We start from the raw sequence: 16,789 nt of genomic DNA, 5'->3' as shown, positions 1-16,789 counted from the left end.
GGATCGAGTCCCACATCGGGCTCTTTGCTCCGCAGGGAGCCTGCTTCTCCCTCTGACTCTGCCTTCCACTCTGTCTGCCTATGCTCGCTCTCGCTCACTCTCTCTCTGACAAATAAATAAAATCTTAAAAAAAAAAAAAAAAAAAAAGAGCCATTGTGTGTAGATACACAGGATACCAAATATACTATCACTTATTTACTAACCAAAATGTTCCAAGTCTGTGTCAGAAGACAAGTTATACACCAGGAATATAAAGATGGAAACCCCGCATATACCTCACAATATATTCATATCCTCGTTGGTAAGAGCCTCTTTCAAAGCTTGCAGCTGAAAGAGGTACAATTTGTTCTGCTCTCACTAGTTTCAGCGTGTCATAAAAAGCTGTGATATCTCTTTTTTTGGCTGATAATAATAGCTGTCCCAGTCTGACACTCCATGTTGTAGATTTCCCATCTGAAAAATAAACGTAAAGCCCCTAAACAAGCTTTATTTCATTTGGTAAAATGGTCAGCAGAAATACTGAAACAGATGGTTTCATTATACTTTGAAAAACTGAACAAGGCAATTATAAGACAAGCTGAAAGATTAATTATAGATGTTACTTAGCTACTTAAGTCTGAATATTTATAGGATATTAAAATTGTTTGTCTTGGGTGCCTTCATGGCTCAGTGGGTTAAAGCCTCTGCCTTCGGCTCAGGTCATAATCCCAGGGTCCTGGAATTGAGCCCCAGATTGGTCTCTCCGCTTAGTGGGAAGCCTGCTTTCCTTCCTCTCTCTCTGCCTGCCTCTCTGCCTATTTGTCATCTCTGTCTGTCAAATAAATAAAAAAAAAACTTCAAAACTGCTTATATTATATAATATATTATATTATAAGAAGCAATTTTACCTGCTGCCAAATAGTTTTCCACCAAATCCCACTGTGACAATTTCCAAGCTGCTTCCACTCTGTATGTGTTTAATTCATCTGTCCATTCAGACCTATTAAGAGAAACCAGTATCAAATAAACTTTATTTAAAGTGGCATTTAGAGATTTTTTCATTGTTTTAGAACTCCATTTATTGTATTTATTTATTGCTCTATTTACTGTATTATATTGTATTTTGTACTTAGATACAAAATAATTATCTCTATCCAAAATAACCCCCAATTTTTATTCTTTCTATTCCCCCAAGACATTTTTTTTCAATAATTACTTCTAACAGGGCCATTTAAATATGCCATTCCTTAACAAATTAAATTGTGCCACATAGGAGCACCTTGGTGGCTCAGGTATTAAGTGTCTGCCTTTGGCTCAGGTCGTGATCCCAGGGTCCTGGAATTAAGACCCACATTGAGCTCCTGCTCAGCGGGAAACCTGCTTCTCCCTCTCATCCTCCCCCTGCTTGTGTCTTCTTTCTTGCTCTGTCTCTCTCTGTCAAATAAATAAATAAAATCTTAGAAAAAAATCTTTATAAAAAAATAAATTGTGCTATATTAGAAGAGAAATCGATGCCTGGATAATTACAAAGTGCAGTTTACAATTTACAATTACAAAGGGCAGGAAGGAAAAAGAGTCAACTGCATATATACACATTTAGAGGTAAGGAATTCTCAGAACTTGGGACTGCTGAATTAAATTTAAGGCAAAAATATAGGAGCCCGTGGGTAGGTCAGGGACAACTGGGGAGTATCTAGGACACTCAGTAAAAAGGGCTTAAGAAAGTTAAAATGGGGGCACCTGGGTGGCTCAGTTGGGTGGGCGTCCAACTCGGTTTCAGCTCATATCGTGATCTTGGTGTCCCGTGATTGAGCCAAGGGCTTAACAGGCTACCTGCTCAATGAGGAATCTGCTTGCCCCCCTCCCATTTCTCTCTGTGCGTGCTCTCTCTCTAAAATAAATAAGTAAAATCTTAAAAAAAAAAAATCTACAAATGATGTGTCAATGGCATAACAGATACAAAATTTTGCTATGTAAAATATATATTATTAAACTATTTTTAGTGACTTTAAAATTTGGGTTTGTAAAACTGGTATACTATTAGTAATTATTTTTTCTAAGCATTCTACTTATGTGACATTAAGATGGGGTAGTGATATTTTATATCATGACTGCACAGAAGAAGGTAGACTTTCCCCATATTTCCTTTTTATCAATTACACCATTTGAGTTATCTGCTATATGCTACACATCGGGCTAAGCACATTTTTCCATTTAATTATTTAATAACACTGAAAGATACACATATTCTCATATTATAAACACGGTAGAAGAATCAGAGAGGCAAGGATCAATGTCCTTAAAAGTCTTCCTTGCTCTTTCTGTAGTTAAACACATTTTTAAAAATTTAATAAATGAGTCAAGCTTTTACTGGAAAAAAACAAAACAAAACTTATTTATAGCAGCATAAATACTGACTACCTTCCTTCTAAATACAAATTACACCAAAAACAATATAACAAGGATAGAATATATTAGAAATGTAGTTTTTGAAAGTCCAGTTGTGAATAACTTTATAAACTCATCATCAGGTGCCAAAATATCAAAATTTTAAGAAAAAAATCTGAGTAGAATTAGTGGGATTTGCTATCTAGAGGGGATGTGTCATAAGAAGCATTATACCAAGAAGTACTAAAAGGCAGTGAAGATCAGGCTGTGAGAACTTATCCATAAGAATACATAAATGAGGGGCGCCTGGGTGGCTCAGTGGGTTAAAGCCTCTGCCTTCGGCTCAGGTCATGATCCCAGGGTCCTGGGATCGAGCCCCACATCGGGCTCTCTGCTCAGCAGGGAGCCTGCTTCCTCCTCCCTCTCTCTCTGCCTGCCTCTCTGCCTACTTGTGATCTCTATCTGTCAAAAAAAAAAAAAAAAAAAAAGAATACATAAATGAAAAACAGTAATACAGTCGGAGTGCCTTGGTGGCTCAGTGGGTTAAGCCTCTCTCTGCCTTCGGCTCAGGTCATGATCTCTGAGTCCTGGGATTAAGACCCACATCAGGCTGTCTGCTTCCCGCCCCCCTCTCTGCCTGCCTCTCTGCCTACTTGTGATCTCCATCTGTCAAATAAATAAACCTTTAAAAAAAATAGTAATACAGTTAATAATTTTAAATATTTGCTTAAATGCAAATATTCTCCCCAAAGAAAATACATGCCCTCAACAACCATTTGATCCAACAGGACAGAAAAATCTCGACCGAATATTGACACTTGACTTTTCACAGCTCAAAGATCGAGAGGCTCCAAAAAGAAGACAAGAGGAGTCTAACTGTCCAGCATGCATTATTAGGAAACCTGACACCTAGGCTTGAGCCATGACAAACAAATCTTCCCAAAGTAATTATAAGGTCTCTCAACTAACCTAGAGAAACATCTAAAACATATAATCACTCTTTCTCTGCCTCTGCAAAGCTTCTTCCCTCATTTCATAAATCCCATTACTGTGAAACCATCTGATTAAAACTGAGCTTCTCTGTTCTCAAACATTATATAACTGTGGTTTTTACAAACAGGTTGGAATTACAGAAACTATACTTAGGGGACACCTGGGTGGCTTAGTTGATTAAGCAGCTGCCTTTGGCTCAGGTCATGATCCCAGGGTCCTGGAACCAAGTCCCACATCAGGCTCCTTGCTCGGCGGGGAGCCTGGTTCTCCCTCTGCCTACTGCTCCCCTTACTTGTGCATGTTCTCTCTTTCTCTCTGACAAATAAATAAAAATCTCTAAAAAACAAAAACAAAAAACGATACTCAGAAGAACTGTTTTGAGAGTCCTAACTAATAACCGTGGCCAGTTTTTTTTAACTGTTTTGTTAACCAAGATACCATCCTTTTGATCAGATCTCACTGCCCATAATTGTCAGTCGGCATCTGGTAAATTTAACAAGTACGTCTTCTAGCTCTCAAAGCAAGACAGCTTCAAGAGCAGAACCAACCTTCACAGTTACTCCTCAGACCAAAAGACCTGTGTAGCCTTAATCTGTATTACACATACGTACTACTTTTATCCATCATTCGGTTTGCTGTAACAAACCCATTTTCTTTAGCAAAGGAAGGCAGCTTTCATTTTTATCAATCCTTTAGGGAAAAATCAACCCACACAATCTGGAGTGATGTTCTACAAATCAGTAACAAGGTTTTCCCCTCCCCAACATAGAAAATAACTGGAGTTGATAATGTAGACAGAGCTTAGATACTTTTTGGATACATTCTTATGAGCCTCACCAACACCAAGTGAGCTTTGGAAGGTTTCAATCTTAAAGCAAATATAATTCAAGGTTGACTCTTGGGACAGAAGATGAGCTGTTAAGTGCTAAATCAACTTACAGCAAAGTAGAAAAAAATATTTTTTTTGTATCTCCAACACCATGAAAACATAAAAAAGATTTCATTTCTTCAATAATTATATCAACTCAATTCACTAATTAAAATTTTCCCATTCAGATATAATAACAAAAGAAAATCATTCTTTAAAAATTTTACCTGTTAGCATGTACTCCATTCACCTGAGTGATTACAGTAGACAGCTGACCAAGACCTAACATGGACTTCACTACCCCATGATAATGAATGATCTAGAAATTTAAAAATATTTAAAATAGCAATGATCATTTCAAATACACCTTAGGAAACAAGGACAGTTTAACTGATATTCATTAAAATGTATTATTTGCTTAACAAATATTATTATTTGTTCAGCCACTGACTTGCTTGGCCTAATGGCAAAGTGCCCAACAATAACCTAACACATGTGAATATTAAAAAAATACATACACAACCTAAAAAATTCTCAGACTGAATTATTTTTTTCCAGATTCACTCTAATTTTTGGTTCAAATCAAATATAAAAGTAAGAAGTACTCTTTAATATTTTATTTAAAGATTATAGGCAATACTATTTCTCACACAAAAATTGAAACTCCAAGTTCACAATAACATTAATACAGATTTAGGGCGTCAGTAACTAAAAATTACATAGGACAACGCAGTATTCTTTAAAATTGAAAACAAGATTGTGACAAATAAAGACCTTGTACATTGAGCTTTTGAGAAAGTGAACATGTCAAATACAACAAAAAGCAATAATCCACGATTACAGAGAATCTAAGCCAAGATTATAAATCAATAATTCTAAACTCTCTTCCTATCCTTGTAAACATGAGATATATTAACATGCCCTCATTATAATTATAGCTTATTGATTCTAAGGGATCATTTCAAAAATTCACAGATGATAGTAGGGGGCATATAAAATGTGAAAATGTTTCCTAGGCTGTAGAGAATCACAATTATTATTAAAAAATTGACACACGTGTTATACTTTTTATTGCATACTAAAATTGTATACATTTGAGTAACTGGACACACAGCTTAATACAAATATAATCCTCAACAAACCTCATTCATTTGGGGGATTTTCTGAGGTCACAGAAACTCGGCATTGAAGGGATTATTGGGATCATCTCACATCTTTGATTTTATGAATCAGGAAACTCAAGCTCAGAGATGATTAACTATTTTCTAGACACATTGTGACACTAATAGAGACAGTACTGAAACAAAGATTTCCAGAGTTCCTAGTTCAGGGCCTTTTCATTATGTTGCATTTCGTTTATTATCTTACCTGGTCTGGTTCTAGCTGAATAGCCCTGTCATAACAAGCAGTAGCATCCCTCAGTAAGCCAATGCTTTCATGTTCAAGGATCTGTTCTTTCAGAGATGGTTCTGCCTTTCGAATTGCGCTTACTCCAGCTACTCCATCTGGTTCATGCATAGCAGCATACAATTTCTTTGTTCAACCATAACAAAACAATTAAATAAGAGGAAGAAAAAAACACAACTAGAAATAAAACTATTAAGATGACCAGTTTATGAGAAGAGAGCATATGAGAATTTTTCTCAAAGCAACAGTATTTGTTTCAAGGCAAACTTCACAATAAACTTACAAAAAACCAATTTCCAGGCATCCTATTATTTTAACACCTTTGTTCTATGTAAATGCAAATCTACATTAGTAATTGTTACTGATGAGTTATAAAGAACAGAAAGGTCCTGAACTCTCTTTAATCCAACTTATGATAAATTCTGTTGAATAAAGTTTATAAGTGTTACAAAATTTTTAAGTAAGTATTTTAATATATTGATATAGAGATGCCTCAAATCTGAGTTTGACAGAGATACTCAGGTTTAAGATAAAAATTTGGCAGCAATCAGTACAAAGATGTTTTTTAAAGACTCAGAAAAGGGCATGATTTAGTGAATGAACAGGGTGAGGGAGGAGAAAACAGGGGAAGGGAAGGAAACCGGAGTGCTTCCATATTAATAGAGGAAGAAGGAACAAACGAAACTGAGAAGAGAAACCAGGCTAGTTTACAGGAAGCTGGACAGTGTGACGTCCCAGAAGCCATGAAATAAAAGCAAACATCTTTTTTTAAAATATTGTATTTATTTATTTGACAGAAAGAGACCACAAGTAGGCAGAGAGGCAAGCAGAGAGAGAGGGGGAAGCAGGCTCCCTGCTGAGCAGAGAGCCCAATGTGGGGCTCGATCCCAGGACCCTGAGATCATGACCCAAGCCTAAGGCAAAGGCTTTAACCCATTGAGCCACGCAGGTGTCCCAAAAGCAAATGTCTTAATGATAAAGGAATGGTCAAATGATTCTGTGAGATTAAGAAAATGAGAAATGGGAAACATTTACTGGATTTGGTAACATGGAGGCAATTGATTTTCTTAGCAAGAGCAGTATCAGTGGAATAGAGAAAAGTCTTGTTGGAATGGTCAATGAATGGGAAGTAAAGTGAATACAGAGAACAGAAACAATTCTTTTAAAACTGGCTATAAAGGGGGACAGAGAGATGGGCAGTATCTGAAGGAGAATGTATGACCAAAGGAATTATTAAAATTAAGATGGAAGATACAAGAGCATGTCTATATACTGCAGTTGAGGAAGATAAATTACTGATACTAGAGAAAGCAAAAACATTGGAGGACTGAAATCAAGAACATAAACACAAAGACTGAATTTTGACAGGGAAGGATCCTTCGTTAGGAATAACTTAAGAAAAGAAAAAAGGATATGGTGCAAAAGTCAGTGTATTTTCAAATGTGGTGGACATCTAGCTTCCATTTTCTCAATGATGATAAAACAAGACTACTAGTTCAGAGTGAGTAAGGTAGAAGCTGAGAAAGGAGAAAAAATGCTCATCCTGAAGAGCAACAAGGTAGGCTTACTAAGAAACATAGATGGACTGAAGGCAGTATTAAAGAATCCTGCTGAGGTCACAGATTACAAACTTAAAGTAAAAGCAGTTAAAAATCCACTGTGACGTTTCTCCAGCAATGTTCAACTGCTTAAATGCAAGACACTGGCAAGACAGATGGGGGAGTTTATCCAAGGACAATATTTTACAAAGTAAGTATCACACAGATTAAGAAAGATAAGGGTGAACATCTTTGTAAGGAAATGATTTTAATAAAGAACAATAGGCTCAAAGCTAGGCAAGAAGAAAAATAAAGACAGGAGAAGGCTAATATTCATCCCAAGACGACAAGCTACTGGGGTGCTTGGCTGGCACAGTAGAAGGAGCATAAAACTCTTGATCTCAGGATTATGAGTTCGAGCCCCATGTTGAGTGTAGAGATTACTTAAATGAATAATGGAAACTTAAAAAAAAAAAAAGACTTATAGTCTTTTTTAAGCTACTAATTTTTCGGTTTCTCACTACTTTGTGTTTTTGATTTAAAAAAAAGTCTTATTTTGACCTCTTATTTAATCCCCTGTATTAGCCCCACCTTCCCCTTTTTTTCCTTCCCTACACAATCAAAATACTATCACCTAAACCATTATTTCACCAGCACCGTCATGCCCAATTCCTGTTACAACCAGCACATCCCCCTTCCTACCCACCCCAAATTCAGGGTCACATATCTCCTAAGAATAACAGTGGCCTGCTTCTCTTGCATCATTGCTATTTCAAACTTTCCCTCCATGACAGTCATAGTCATTTAGCTAAAATACCATTTTGACCACAGCACTTCCCTGGTTAAAATCCTCTAAGAATTTTGGACAATTTAAAAGGTCCTCTATGTTGTATACTTCCTCTGCCCAAATCTTTATCTGTCCTCTGCCATTACCAAACTGACACTTTACTCTTTAGCCCAAACCACATTTTTTCCCAACTCCAAACAGATGCCTCTGAAATATCTTACCTCCTTCTTTCACCTATCTACCATCCATTCTTTGAGACCCAGCTTAGACATTGTCTCTAAGAAGCCCATACTGACCTCTTGCTCACTCCCATCTCCTACCCTATTCCACACAGAGGATAACCTAAGTGCCCTTCCTGAGGACAACAGCTATATCACCCAACACCAAATTGATGTTTATCTCTCGCTACTAATCTGTAAGCTTCTAAAGTGCTTATAAATATCTAGTAGCTAGCACAGCACCTAAAACACTCAATAAAATGAACATAAACAAAAAATACTGGAAATGTTAAGTATCATTAAATTTACTGTATTAATTTCAAACCTGTAAAAATCCAAGATGCTCTTGAATATTTTGTTTCTTTTCTGTAATAAATGATTCAAAGTGCATTACAGCTCGTGTATATGCTTTGGAGCGAAAGGAAGCTACTGCCAGGGTATCCTGAGGTATGAGGTCTAGAAAACGAGTTACACTCTGATAGTCTTCATAATCCGCAGTAGATACTAGATTATAAAAAGACAATTGAGTGATTAAAGACTTATAAAATGAAATTTTAAGACTGTCGATTTACACATACATTTAATTCTAATTATATTTAAATACAGTAAATACAATAATTACTTAAATACATTTAAATTCTAATTTATTGAAATTCAATTTAGTTCACTAAATAAATTCATCCAAATATATTAGAGTTTCATACTTAGAATGTAACTACCAGAGAATTATTCAGAGCATTCTTGCTCCAACTCTACCATTATCACTCACCTTACTTGGAATATTTAACTTACTTGAGCTTGTTTCCTCATATATAAAAGGGCAATACGAATATTGTCCTGCCTTCCTTACAATGTTGTTGTGAGGATTAAAGTAAATCTGTATTATACCATATCATTTCACTCATATGTGGAATTTAAGAAATGAATGAACAAAGGGGGGGAAAAAGAGAGAAGCAGACCAAGAAACAGACTCTTTAGAGCACAAACTGATGGTTACCAGAGGAGAGGTGGCTTGAGGGATGGATGAAATAGATGATGGGAGCTAAGGAGTGCACCTGTGATGAGCACCGGGTGATATATGGAAGTGCTGAATCACTATATTGTACACCTGAAACTAATATTACACTCTGTGTTAAGTAACTAAAATTTAAATAAAAATTTTTAAAAAACTAAAAAAAGAGTAAATCTGTATTAAGTGTTGAAAAGACACAAAGATGACATAACAGATACAAAGATGATTTATTAATGATAATTGTAAAAACACTGATAAAGTGTAACAGTAGAATTACAGAATAGCTTCTTTTTAAAGTTTAGAATTGTTAACAATCTACTTTTTTCCTCTGTTGCCACATAAACAATACAACTGTTTTAATGAAAATTCAAAGTAGAAGTGCCATTGAAATAAAATCACGAATACCTTAGGGTACTTTTTTTTCAAGAATCTAAGAAAAGACTTAAATTGGAAGCTTCAAAATGAGGACAGTCAAATTTATGAATTCTTATTTAAAACTTATAAATTTTAGTAGCAATTCATAACAGTATGTACAGAACAGGGAACAAAAATAAGTTTCTTCAAAATTTTAAAAATCAAGATGGTAGATTTAAAAGCGATTATATTTAAAATAAGTCCTTGATTCAATCAAAATTTGTAGATCAAATTATGAGAAATGTTAAAAATATTTTATTTTTGAACCATTACAAATGTTATTCTTAAAAGCTAGTGTATTTCCCTTGTAATGTTAATGTTAGTAGGAATGGCAACAGAGGTTGTATTTGGTTTTATTTATTTATTTATTTGTTTGTTTTTTAAATATTTGTATTTATTTATTTGACATAGAGAGAGAGATTGTAAGTAGGCAGAGAGGCAAGCCAATGGAGAGGACGAAGCAGGCTCCCCCCTGAGCAGAGAGCCTGATGCAGGGCTCGATCCCAGGACACTGAGATCATGACCTGAGCTGAAGGCAGTGGCTTGAGCCACCCAGGCGCCCCTGTATTTGGTTTTATAGAACCATTTACACATGCAGAAACAGGAATAAACATCAAATTGTTAAATCAATGGAAAACATATTAATAAGCAGCCACAGTCCTCAGGAAAACAATCCCCCAGGTATTTGTTTGCAAGTCCAAAAACTTTTATAAAAATCAGCGATTGTGCTTAACAATAGGACTGTATGTGTTTTCCTCACATATATGGACAAGAGGGAGACACAAACTGAGAACTCCGTAAGTGAAGGTCTCTAAGGATTGTTAAACAGTCAATTTTTCAATTACTCTCAAAGTCTAGGTGGCAAAACGTGATTTCCTTTCAAATAGCTGAGATATACAGAAGCAGAATGATAATGATTCTGCTCATTAAATGCTTCTATCCTGGGGCATTTTTAACTCTAATAAGATTCCACTTTTAGTCACCTTAGTGGGAGTTGTAGTATCACAGGAAAAAAACTGCATATATTTGGTATAGCAGGGTGTAATGCTGTAATGTGTATTAAGCATATTTGGAGAGACCTCTGGATATCAAACACTACCAGAGACAGGAAAAACAAAAAAATGAAATGAATAGAAAGTAGAAAAATAGGCCATGAAATGAAATTAACAGCTCTTCTGAAATTTAAAACTTACCTGTGAAAAAGATCACAGAGTATCTCATAAGCAAAAAAGGATAAAGAATACTACATATATATGTATGTATATGCTTGTATGTTTAGATACGTGTATACACAGTACACTGAGGGGACACAATAAATATACACAGTACACTGAGGAGACATGGAGTAAACAGTTTAGCAGTGAAGGGTCAATTATTAACAATATTAACATGTCATTTATTTCACATTTTACAATTTATATATTCACCATTTCATTTAATCCTCAGTCCTCTAAGGAAAATAATAGTAATCCTGTGTTATACAAAGAAAAATTAGGCATCTGTCTTGCCTAAGGTAGTGAGAGTAGAATTTGTTTTGTTTTTTTTTTTTTGAGAGTAGAATTTAAAGAGAAGTTTTCTGACTATAAATTCTGGTTTTTTCTTGGTGAAAGGGCTACCTCAGGGGGTAGGAGGAAATATGCAGGAAAACAAACATAGATCTTTTAAAAAGCTAATGCTTAAATTACAGAATTGATAAGGAGGTAGCTAACTGGTTAATAACTAAGAGAAGAAAATAAATACAAGTTATGACTCACCTACTGAGTCTAATTTATCTCTGTTTGATTTGCTTTGAGGAAATTTCTCTGCATTCAGTGCCTGAAATTTGTGCCTTGCCCACTGTGTGAGATGGTCAAGCATGGAGAACACAGTTTGTGTACTGAGCTGACACAGATCAGATGCACTGTCTTGGGTACTTATGGTATGTTGATCATCATGCTTTAGAACTGCCATAATTTCTGCATAAACCTAAAAAGAATTCATTTTATGGTTAATAATGCATCATGTAGTATCATTTTGCTATTATCTTACATGTGAGACCAAGCACTCTTAGGCAACTATAAGCAGAAGATATGAATTTAGTCTCTATTAAAATTTTAAATGTACAATACCATATAAACCAATGGTTCTCTTTTTTGGAATACACCTTAAACACACACACACAAATGCTTTCACAAGTAAGAATCACCATAATGCATACAATGGCATTGTAAGGACAAAAAAATTGGAAATTATTATTATGGTAATAGTTAAACTACAGTACAACTACAAAATGGAAGGATTATACTATACAGCATTAATAAAAAAAAAAGTTGTCTCAATAAATACATATTAAAAAAATGGCAAGTTGCAAAATACCTACAATGATATCATCGAAAAACTTAAATAGAACGAACTGCATTAAAAAATAAAAAGGTTTGAAAATATCTACACAACGGGATGCGTAGGTGGTTCAGTGGATTAAACTGTTGCCTTCGGCTTGAGTCATGATCCCAGGGTCCTGGGATGGAGTCCCACATTGGGCTCCCTGCTCAGCAGGAGCCTGCTTCTCTCTCTGCCTCTGCCTGCCACTCTGCCTGCTTGTGTGCTCTCTCTCTCTGATAAATCAATCAATCAAAATCTTAAAAAAAAAAAAACCCACTAATTTGAAAAGAAAAAAAAAAGAAAATATCTACACATCAAAAAAAAATTTTTTTTAAGATCTTATTTATTGGGGCGCCTGGGTGGCTCAGTGGGTTAAAGCCTCTGCCTTCGGCTCAGGTCATGATCCCAGGGTCCTGGGATCAAGCCCCGCATCGGGCTCTCTGCTCGGCAGGGAGTCTGCTTCCTCCTCTCTCTCTGCCTGCCTCTCTGCTGCTTGTGATCTGTCTGTCAAATGAATGAATAAAATCTTTAAAAAAAAAAAAAAAAGATCTTATTTATTTATTTGACACAGAGAGAGTGTGCAAGCGGGGGGATTAGCAGGAAAGGGAGAAGCAGACTCCCTGCCAAGCAGGGAGCCTGATGTGGGCAGGGCGCCATTCCAGGATCCTGGGATTGTGACCTGAGCTGAAGGCAGATGCTTATCCAACTGAGCCACCCAAGTGCCCCTGAAAATATACATTTCAAATTAGTATCAATGATGATCTCTGGAGATATGAGATCAGGAATGGTAGTCAAAGGGTACACTTTCATTTGTATAATTCAAATATTTACATTAAGAACATAGTAATATGCTACTTATGCTATTAAAAATAATCATTTTGGGGAGCACCTGGGTGGCTCCATTGGTTAAGCATCCAACTCTTGATCCTTTTGGTTCAGGTCATAATTGGAGGGTCATGGGATCAAGCCCTACATTGGGCTCTGCATTCAGCCCTGTGTTGGACACCCTTTCCCCTGTCTTTCCCCCTAATCCTATTTCCTCTCTCTCCCTCAAATAAGTAAATAAATCTGGGGAAAAAAACTTTTTTTTAAAAAGAAATGTTATATGTATGTGATTAAAAAAAGAAACTTTACAAAGTATAGTAAAACAAAAAGTAAAATATTCTCCCTCCCCTATCCTTTTTTTTAAAAAAGATTTTATTTATTTATTTGACAGAGAGAGAGAGAGATCACAAGTAGGTAATGAGGCAGGGGGCGGGGGGTGGGGGAGACATAGGCTCCCCCCTGAGCTCGATTCTAGGACCCTAGGATCATGAGCTAAGCCAAAGGCAGAGGCTTAACCCACTGAGCCACTCAGGTGCCCCTCCCTCCCCTATCTTAATCCATATACTATTCACCAAGAAAAACCACTATCAGTAAGTTCTTATGTATTCTTTATTTCAGAAAGTTCTCTATATATTTGGGCATATATAATATACTTTTTCTAATTTTCTAAACTAATTATTCAATAAATAAAAGGTTAAAAAGATTTTTCAGAATAAGACATTATATACACAGCCAGCCATATACTGATCAGTATTTCCTAACATTTAGCTTTTCTTTTTCTTTTTTTTTTTTTTAATATTTTATTCACTTATTTGACAGATAGAGATCACTAGCAGGCAGAGAGGGAGGCAGAGAAAGAGGGGGAAATAGGCTCCATGTTGAGCAGAGAGCCCCATGTGGGGCTCAATCCCAGGACCCTGAGATCATGACCTGAGCTGAAGGCAAAGGTTTTAACCCATTGAACCACCCAGGCGCCCCACATTTAGCTTTTCTAATACTAATTACTAGTGGACAAATGTTTGGACAAATAGAAATCAAATAAAATGGTATCTCTCACCTCTTGCTGATCTTCCTGATTACAACCCAACAAGACATACACTAGAATATGTGGAAGAAGATAGATGGTCACCTTGAAATCATGTTTCATCATAATGCTACAACAGGTGAAGATTTTACTAGCAAGATCATGCCGAACCTGTAAATCAAAATTGTTTAGGATAGTACTTTTACTCTATTGATTAGTGTAAAAAAAACCAAAACAAAACACACACACATGAGATAATTTATCATTGCGGAGAGGGTATTCTTATATGAAGAGGGGCACACACACTCATGCAAGAGGATGTCAGATCACCACCTCTCTGGTCACTAAATATCTCAAAATGCCTGAACTGCTGTGACCCCTAAAGGCAATGTCAATCACCTCAACATATATGGCCTCTCCCATTTAGTTAATTTTTGGATGCATAATGTTTTGTTACAGATTAACCTCCCTAATTACAGTATCTTTTACTTAGCTAACATTAAATTCAGTGTACTAACTCCCTGAGCACACAGATGAGTAAAGTAACCAAAATGTGTACTCTGGGCCAGTATATTAAGTATATGACACAGATTTTTAATAAGTTATGAACAGTAATTAACTATAGAAAAAAAAAGAAAGAAATAGAAAACTAAATTACTTGGGATTAAAGTCAAATTTTATTGTTACGATTTAATGTCAGATTTGCCAACATTACTGTTCTCTTTTTAAATTTAAAGATTTTTCCTTCTCAAATATAAACACTTCACTTAAAATACAACAACAACAAAAAACTAAACTAAATCAAAGATTCCGTATCTGGAAGTAATTAATTTAATGGTATTCTACATTTCACATAATATATTTTCAGTATGTTCAAAAAATACAAGAAACTTAGAGTGCCTGTGTGACTTGATTGGTCATTTTTTAAACAGTATCATTTCAGGATGCAAAATGAACAGACATAATGTAATAGAAATTTTGCAAAGACCATAATTATTTGCCTGATAAAATAATTACCCTCTTACCCAGAAACTATTAACAATACAGAAAATGCTACTATTAGTAAACAGTTCCTATAGAAATTTCTACCACTACCAGCACACATATTTCAATACCTGCTATTTATGCTATACATTCAGATAGGTGTTCTGGTTTCATTTAACTAATTCTCAACAGAGTTCTCTTACCTTTGTTATAAGATAACCTGCCCAAGATGCTGACCATTCTGCAAAGTTATTACTTAATTTACTCAAGTAAATTGGCTTCTTTACTCCAGACCAATCTGTTGACTTCTGAGAACTCTTATATCTGTAATTTCAAAAATTTGTTGATTAAAATACACATATATCCACCTGTTGAGAATTTTAGTATAAAACATACAAAGAACTACATCAACTCCTTCACTGATTACCCCACTACTGCCTTGCTTTACTAAACTATGGTTAAAGACACTACTCTTCTGATTTCCTTGTTAATAATGGGGTGGAAAGTCACTCCTGTATACCCCAAGTACTTTAGAGGATTTGAGTCTGCCTCCTCCTCTTCCTCAGTGCTCCTTTCTGATCCTTCCAACTCCATTCTGTGTAAGAAAGACTTGTTCCTCCGAGGTTCAAGCCTCTCAGGCGTATCATTCTCTACTCCTTATGATGGGCATCTATTAAACTCGCTGATTATCAAACTCACTGATAACTTTAGTACATCTCTGTGTTTCCTTTCCTCCCTAAGTCTTACCATTCCAAGTGAATTTAATGGCTGGCGGGACCAACTAATCAAACTCAAAACTTCTCAGTGATTTTCTCTTCTACTTCTTTATCAGGACTTCCTTGCCAATACAAAAAAAATTTCTTCACTTCCAAAATGAACTACTTAGATATCTTACTCTACAGCCATAGCTTCCAAAATTTCTAGTTCTTTCACCCAGTTATACAAGCACATTGACTCTCTATCACTGGGATGTTGTGTTCCTTGACTCTGTTAAATTCTCTTGATCTGTAAATACTTTTCTTTCATTACTTTTCTTAACCAACGTGGTCTTCATGGTCCTTCATTTCCTAAGACCTTTCATTTCATTTAGTAAGAACTCTCTTATTAATATTTTCTACCTACTCCATTGCCCCACTGTTTTTATCAGCTGTACCCATCTGTTTCTACACATAAAACATTCTAAATTTAAATAAAGAAATATCTACCAAATAAGTATCCAAACTTAAGGTCTTTTATAAAGAATTTACTACAAGGCTAGGACTATACCAGGGCTCAAAGAAGTGATTTTCCCAAGGTCACATATCTAATAAGTATATGACCTAGTGTACTTCATAGTTTCTAGTTAAAAATAATTTATAATTTTATAGATTTCAATCAGTCTTTCCCTTTTAAGATTTTATTTGTCAGAGAGAGAAAGAGAAGGCACAAGCAGGGGGAGTGGCAGGCAGAGTGAGCAGCAGTCTCCCTGCTGAGCAAGCAGCCCAATGTAGGACTCAGTCCTGGGATCATGACCTGAGCCAAAGGCAGATGAGATGCTTAACCCACTAAACCACCCAGGTGTTCAGATTTCAATCAGTCCTAACAAAATTATTAAAATTGAAAAAGAGGTCTGTGTGTGTGTGTGTATATATATATGTATTTATGTATTTTTTATGTATATATGTATTATGTATTTATGTATTATTTATGTATATATGTATTTTTTTTTCTAAAGAAGAGGGAGAAAATACCTTCATGAAAAGAAATTGGAGAGTTGAAATTTCTACTCTGTAGTTGGGGTTACTAGTGGCTTTGGAACTAGCTTTAAACTCTTAAATTTCTTTATTAATTATGCCTATCAAAAGCTTATTAAACTCATATTCAATTTAAAATGGATTCTTTCAAAGTATTACTGACCGAATTTAAGAAAATCAATCCTTTTATAGTTTCAATAAATTCATCTAAATACTTAAAATTACAGAATTTAACCAATGAGCAGACTGTACCTTTCA

At 35.4% G+C, this 16,789-nt stretch overlaps 1 protein-coding gene across 2 annotated transcripts in view; it reads right to left on the bottom strand.

Annotated features, from left to right (window-relative positions):
• The window catches only part of ATR (ATR serine/threonine kinase), a 90,806-nt gene that overhangs the window by 29,481 nt on the left and 44,536 nt on the right, over positions 1-16,789 (bottom strand). For both annotated transcript variants that reach the window (XM_059391812.1, XM_059391813.1), the window contains 8 exons: positions 15,002-15,122; positions 13,848-13,985; positions 11,359-11,569; positions 8,504-8,682; positions 5,597-5,761; positions 4,456-4,547; positions 888-979; positions 276-453 (listed from right to left, as the gene is read on the bottom strand). In XM_059391812.1, the coding sequence (XP_059247795.1) occupies positions 276-453; positions 888-979; positions 4,456-4,547; positions 5,597-5,761; positions 8,504-8,682; positions 11,359-11,569; positions 13,848-13,985; positions 15,002-15,122 (1,176 nt within the window). The remainder of the gene's footprint in view (positions 1-275; positions 454-887; positions 980-4,455; positions 4,548-5,596; positions 5,762-8,503; positions 8,683-11,358; positions 11,570-13,847; positions 13,986-15,001; positions 15,123-16,789) is intronic.

This window comes from Mustela nigripes, chromosome 2 (genome assembly GCF_022355385.1).
Source record: "Mustela nigripes isolate SB6536 chromosome 2, MUSNIG.SB6536, whole genome shotgun sequence".
In the NCBI taxonomy this organism is placed as follows: Eukaryota; Metazoa; Chordata; class Mammalia; order Carnivora; family Mustelidae; genus Mustela; species Mustela nigripes.
The sequence above is the reverse complement of the archived record's forward strand: the minus strand, read 5'-3'. Positions and strand labels throughout refer to the sequence as shown.